The 7172-nt window shown below is 47.3% G+C and overlaps 1 protein-coding gene across 1 annotated transcript in view; it reads right to left on the minus strand.

Annotated features, from left to right (window-relative positions):
• CPLX4 (complexin 4) overlaps positions 128–7172 on the minus strand; it is a 16375-nt gene continuing 9330 nt past the window's right edge. The window contains exon 3 of the mRNA XM_021381640.1: positions 128–1320. Within this exon, the coding sequence (XP_021237315.1) occupies positions 1093–1320 (228 nt within the window). The 3' untranslated portion in view covers positions 128–1092. The remainder of the gene's footprint in view (positions 1321–7172) is intronic.

The following is a 7172-nucleotide window of genomic DNA, read 5'->3' on the forward strand; positions in this document are numbered from 1 at the left end:
GGAAGGGAAGGGAAGGGAAGGGAAGGGAAGGGAAGGGAAGGGAAGGGAAGGGAAGAAGGAGACAAAGAATAGTTACTGCATTTATTCATTTTGAATGAATATTTTTATTTCATCGGGTGGAGACAGAGAGAGAAAGAGACTTACAAACCTGTAGGAAGGTGCTACACGTGTCCGTTTGCATATTTCATTCACAAACCAGCTCTTGAAGAATTTACAAAGTGCTTCATTGTACAGAATATCAGGGCCCCATATGAGTGCTGTTATATGTATCAGCCATGTGAGAGGGCAGTGTAGCTCCTGTGTGGGATAGTGTGTGTGATAACTCATTGCTGTGCAAGTGCAGAGGTGGACCGACGTTCCCAGACAGAGCCTGGATTTGATCTGTGCATGGAGACCAAGAGGACATGACACTGGGGCAGCCTGGAGAAGTCTGCATTGCTCGCTGCCTGCAGATTGCAGGAAGCTACCCAGCCTTGCTGTCCTGCAGGTCCCCATCGCATCCACACACAGTGACATGACTGTCCCTAGGCGGTAGCATTTTGTGCTTCACTTTTTGCCTTTTGCTGCATTTAAAACAGAGGTGATCAAAACCAGTGTATTTTTTTTTTTAAATTCTTGCGAAATGTTCAACATTTGAATATTGTTTTTGCTTTGAAATGGTATTAAATGAGTGACTACCTATCCGTTATGCAATGGAAGCAAAACTGTAATCGGCAGTGACACGTGTTTAGTAGCATTTTGAACACTGAAAAGTGGTGGTGAAAGGCACGCTTCCCCCCCAGCATTATTATTTTTTTGTTTCAACATAACATTTTTCCCCGAGGAAAGGGGGAAAGCCATCTTTTAAGCCAGCTTTTCCTTGGGGAAAAAGGTGATGTTAAAAAAAAAAAAAAAAAAAAAAAAAGAATCATTTCTGCCTTTACGCTAAGCAGCCGCAGCACCTAACTGTTGCCCCCCTGGAGGTTCTGAAGTCTCTCTCTCTCTCATATTGACATGTACCACTATGGAGCTGGGTGCCCCCCTCTGCCCGCCCTCACCCCCACCCCTGTGAGATAGGGTTGGATTGACAGCCCTGGGGTAGAGGTGTCTCTCCTACATCACGGAACATTTCTGCTCGGCAGCCTGTTTGATTTCGGTGAAAGTGGCTTGTGCCTTTTCCTTGATCGCATCCATGTCCATATTCTGAATGTTCTGCAACTGTCCCAGGATAGAGTCCTTGTCTTCTTCCTCTATCTGATCCTCCGCCACCATCTTCTGAAGGTCTTCTGGCAAACCCACGTCGTCTCCAGCCATCTGTATTTGGTTCTCATCCAGTTCGCTCTGATACAAAGGAAACAAAAACAGCGTGCTGTGGGATTTCAGGACCTAACAACGAGTCTCCTTTCTGTTTGTGGGTCGGTGACTCCACCACCTCCCTGGGCTGCCTATTCCAGCGCCTGACCACTCTCTCAGAGAATAAATTTTTCCTAACGTCCAACCTGAGCCTCCCCTGGCACCTGCACCTTTTGTATTTGAGGGCAGGTCAGCAAGTTAAGTTCCCTGTACAGATATTTGCATTGAAATGTATTGTTGCAGCAGATCTGTATCTTGTGTGACCCCCAAGTACGGCCACAGCGCTTGGTTCTGTATTCCAGTGTCATTCCAGTCACACTAGTTCTGACATCTGTTTTCTGTTCCTGTTTTGGAGTTTCATCCTGGAAGGTTGCTCTTATTTTTGCATTTTTCTGCTGGGAAGCAATAAACAGAAGATAATGATCCAACTGCACACTAAAACAGAGAGCATGTCAGCCGGTGAGCTGCTGTCTGAACAGCTGGACATGCAGGAGAGAACAGACCGAAAATGGTCTGCAGCAGACGCAAAGAAAATAATTTTTATAAAAGGGCACAAATGGGGTTTCTGACACTAAGGTCTGAATGCTTTTCTAGGTTTTTAGTGAAACCTGAAAGAAACCTGCTAACGACTTTGAGGGCTTAGTCTGAAGTGTCTCCTACCTACAGCCTCACAAAAACAAAGCTCACGGAGTACAAGAAAAGCTGGAGAATAATTGCTGGAAGGAAGGTCTCCATCTTCACCAGACTGTGTTTAACCCCGGTGCGTGCGGTTGGCACCCGGAGCCACGATGAGGAGCTGCTTGGCACACATGTAGAGCAGCTCTGGTAAGCAGGGCAACAGGAGGACTGCAGCGGCCAAAAAGAGGATCGAGGTCTGGTGTGAGGGGGAGAAAGCGAAAGGAGAGATGAGGAGGAGCTGTCTGAGCAGGGGTAAGTGCTGGGATGCAGGGAGCACGGAGCCGCGGCTGTGTCAGTTCTTCCAACAATGGTGATTTTGTTCACGTTTCGTGGTGGATTCCGATGCATCCGGAGCTCAGAAGAGCGGGATATTTTGACACAGTTCACACATCAAAGATGAGCATTAATGCCTCATTACATCTCCAAAATGAAGCATGACAGCAGCAAAGGCCTGATATGAATAAGCAGCGATGCTGTCAGCAGGAGGTGTTCTTGAGAGTGAGGGGTCTTGGGTCTGCGTGAATGAATGAATGTATGAATGAATGGAAGGGTGTATATGAGCAATGGCTGTCTAGTTTCAGGGCTTTGCAAGGACAAGACAGGTTGGTATGCTTGACTGCACAGACATTATTTTAATGTTATGTTTATTTGCACGGCATTACGTTTGCAGCAACTACGCTGCTCTTAAATCTCATTTCTCCCCATATCTCTTAGGAAAAGTACAGAGTGGTTTTTCGTGATGGATACTGCTATGGGGATGGATAAGGGTGCTGCCATCAGAGCTGTGGGAGCTAGAAACAATATCCCAATCAGCACAAGTATTCTTTACTGGTGGTGTAGCGGGAGCAATGTTTTACACTTTCCATCCACAAGCACTGGCTATCAGACGAGTTACCCTTTTGAAATGCTCAGTACAAGGAGATGAAAAGATATGGCATTAGTTATTGCAGTCCCCCTAAGCAGCCCATCACTCATTTTCTTTCTTTTAGAGAGACTTATTTAAGATATCATCACTGCATGCTAGCAGATGCTATGTGTAGAAATGGCCATACAACACACACAGTCTGCTTTGGCAATGCCAAGTAGTGCTTGGCATGGCTTTGCAGCAAAGCCCTGGCCTGCTGGAGCCTGAGATGTGACACATAACACCGTTTGGGGTTTCAGTGGGATCTCTAATCCCAAATGAATGTGCTCAGATTTGGACGAAGGTAGCACAGTTCTGCCAGAATCACTGAAATTACACCTGCCTCTGCATTCAGCCTGGCCCTCAGCAGCCCTAGCACGAGCTTCAGCAATCAGGGCTTGCTTACCAGCAAAAGAAGCCCACAAAACGTGCATGGCCTCTTCTTTTTCTTTTGAAGTTTGTCAGATCTGGCTCTGTCCCTTGAGTGTTTGAACAGAAATGTTGCAGTAAGCATCCGATTAAGCATCTGACTTTTGTGCTTGTTCTCGTGTGAGTGTCTGGCTTTTAAAGCCTGGTGGAAAGAAGGTCTGTTTTCTCATGAGGAGAGGTGAGATTTCCCCACAGGACGTTCTTAAAGTCAGTCTAGCACACACGGCGAGCATGCAGCTCCAAGCACTCGCTCCTGCACGTGGTGCTGGCAAAGCACCTCTGTGCCTGTCCTTTGGGACAGCAGCGTGGGTCAGAGTGCAGCTGGGGCTGCAGCTCCCTGCTGTGCCAGCATGCACACAGGCCAGGGTTGCCCCTCGCCCAAAGCCAGGTACAGCCCTGGCAGTGGCAGAGGCAGTGCCCTGTGTCAGGATACACCCATCTCTGCAAGGGCTTAGTCACCCCTTTAGGATCCCTGCCAACACAGGAAAACATCTATTGCTAGTCCATTAAACATGCCTGGCACTGGCCTCCTGCCCTAGGGCCAGCTGGCCTGCAACGAGCCGCAGCCATGCTATTGAGCTCTCTTGCCCTACAAAACAGGGTGCTCCCATCCAGCTGCCCATTGGGAATGCCTGTCCTCGCTCCCAAACCAGCCCTGTGAGCTGCTTGGGAGGCTGCCCAGGCCAGAACTGGGGCAGGCACCGCTCTGACCATTCAGCAGCACAGACCCAGAGCCTGGGAATGTTCTTTGGTCCTGACTGCGCTCCTGATGCAGTCAGACTCGGACAGGTCTGTTCTGTTACAGGAACCATCTAACGGAGCTCTTGATACAAGCATGGCACACAGGCGTAAGTAGAAAGGAGACTAACCATACACCAAGTCTGTAAACAGAAGCAATGAAAGCTTGCAGACTAATTTATCCACAGTGGATCCAGAGCGGCTCCACTTTGGGCTGTTAAGAAAAGATTCAGATCGTCAAGAGGACTCTTAAAATTCAGCACTTTTTTTTTTTGTTGTTTTCAGGTACTTTTGTGAAGCCTGCATGCACTGAAGAACTCCCAAGATAAGTTTCCCTTCCTGCCTGGTTGATATGCATCCCCTATGGAGCAGGTAGAGAGTGATATTCATTAAACTGGAGCTTCGCAATATTCCCATCTCAGTGCCACAGAGCAAAAGCTGTTTGAGATGACGTGACTGCATGTTCTGCTCACGGCGAGATGCTTTCCTTTCGGATGTCTTGATCAGCACTTGCCATTGAAACAGCACCTGGCAGCATCTGAATTCTCGCTCCCTTGTTTATTTAACACGAGCCATCACTTGCATCACCATGCCTTAGCACAAGTTTAGCATACACAAATTCTGGCAACACTCCTCCCACCGCGTGGAGCTCTTCAGCAGCCTGCAGCGGGATGGTGTGAAATCCAGCTGTCACTCAGAAAGATGCTGAAGCAATCTGTGTGCATCCTGAACACACGCTCACCGGGGCCCTCTCCTTTCCCTGCCTGACCTTCTCTGCTGCATTCACTTGTTGTTGCTGATATCTCTTTCTTGGTTCTAGACATGAGGTGTCCCGAGGCAGTTCCGTAGTTAGAGGGGTTGCTCTAGTGCCACGCTGCTGGTGTTTTAGAGGAAAGCCTTTCATTAAACACATCTGGACTCAATCAGATCGGATGACCAGCTTTCAAAGCGTACCTGATGGTGGAACCTTTATTTCTACCCTATGTCAGATACCAGATCTGCTCCTCGGTGACCCTGTGTCAAAAGCTGCTTACAAGAAAGCAGGCTGAATGAAATCAGCTGGCAGTATCAGCTGAAGAGCCGGTAAAAATGCACTTTCTTTTGTATCGACCTGATGTGCTGAGTGCTCCGCAAAGGCAAAATTGTCCATGGACTGAATGTCTCATGGCTAAAAACATCTTTCTGATGACAAACCTAAGTTGACAATTCTGTTAATAGGATTAGGTTCATTAGGGGACTGCTTTCTCTTATAAATCTATCCCAGATAGCATAGAGCTTTAGATTTTGCACTGGAAAGGGGGCCCTGCTCAGTCCTGAGTTTCACACTTTCATTTACAATGTGCACTTGGTGGGTGATACTGGCAATATTCAGAGCTTCTCTTCCAGGCTGTGCTACCCAAAGTAACTTGCATGTTTCAGTATAATGAATGCATTTGGGCTGCATTATCACAAGTTGCAGCCCAGAAGGTCGGCCATACCCTGGGCTGTATGCAAAGCATCGTGGCCAGCAGGGCAAGGGGGGGATCTGCCCCTCTGCTCTGTGCTGTGAGACCTCACCTGGAGCGCTGCGTCCAGATGGGGAGTGCTCAGTGCAGGAGAGACAAGGAGCTGTTGGAGTACCTAAAGCAGGGCTGTAGGAAAGAGAGGGACGGACTCTTCAGCAGGGTCTGCTGTGATAGGACAAGGGGAAGTGGTTTCCAACTGAAAGAGGGGAGATTTAGATTGGGTATAAGAAAGAAGTTCTGTACAATAAGGGCGGTGAGGCGCTGGCACAGGTTGACCCGGAGGCATGGTGCCCTGTCCCTGCAGACACCCAGGGTCAGGGGATGGGGCTCTGGGCACCTGGTGGAGCTGTGGATGCCCCTGTGCCCTGCAGGGAGTGGGACCCGACGGCCTTTCAAAGTCCATTCCAACATCCTTATGCCTTTGACAGTATCACTTTTGATGGTTTAAACCCACGTCCTTACAGAGCACGGTGAGGCTGCAGGGAAACGCTGTTCAGCGGCTGTCTCAGCCTCCAAAAAGGACAACAAAGCCTAACAAAAAAAAATCTAATGATATTTTACTGCTCATCCACTAATTAAAATGCTGGTGTTTAGAGATTTAAGCCTACAATCCAATCAACCACTTAAAATCTTGTACTTCCCTTTTTTACATAATTAATCCTCCTGTAATTAAAGTTGCCCTCAGGATATCTTTTCCTCTTTCTGTGCTTGTCACTCTGCTGAGCACTTGCAGCCTGGAACAAATGGCATTTTGCTGCTTAGGAATATAGAGGAGTATGATGGATCCTCCTTACATCCCTCCATATGGCAGCAGACATGCACAGACCAGCGTGCATCCACGTTTCTTGCAGGAATGGGAAGATCCAGTATATTTGTCCAGACCTACAGGCTGGAGGGGCTCTGGACATCGGGTGGAGATGTGGGTGTCCCTGTTCACTACAGGGAGCAGGACCTGATGGCTGTTATGGACCCTTCCCACTCAAACCATGCTATGATTCTACAATCAACGCTTATTAACAGCAGAGGGAATAACACTTTTGGTGGAACCCAAGCTTTTATGATTCTGTGGCTTGATGACTTTCTGTGTTTCTATACAGGGACACGCAGCCTGCACACCAAGATCCCTGGTTAGTAACAAAGAGATCAAAGCTTCAGAAGTCCTCTGTTTGTGAAGACAGCAAACTGTACGTCTTCAGGTAGCTTGAAAAAAAACAAATGTCCTGACAGAGAGTTTGTGGATCTGAAATCATTTGTTGTATAAAACTGTATTCACTCCCCATTTGCTAATGACAGCTTTCTTATACACTGTATATTGTGAGGGAAGGGCAAGCGGAGGTGGCTGAAGTGAGGCTTTCTCTGCAGGATTATTTCCTTTTTCTTTTCTTTTCTTTTTTTCCTTCCCCCCTTTTTTCCCCTTTCTTATTTTTTTCTTTTTTTTCCCTTTCCTTTCTTTTCCTTTCTTTCCTTTTTTTCTTTTTCCCTCTTTTCCCCCTTTTTTATTTTCCTTTTTCCCCCTTTTTTAGTTTTCTTTTTTCCCCTTGTCCCTGTTTTCCTTGTTTCCCTTTCTTTTTTCTTTTTTCTTTTTT

The sequence above is a fragment of the Numida meleagris genome, chromosome Z (assembly GCF_002078875.1).
Source record: "Numida meleagris isolate 19003 breed g44 Domestic line chromosome Z, NumMel1.0, whole genome shotgun sequence".
Classification (NCBI taxonomy): Eukaryota; Metazoa; Chordata; class Aves; order Galliformes; family Numididae; genus Numida; species Numida meleagris.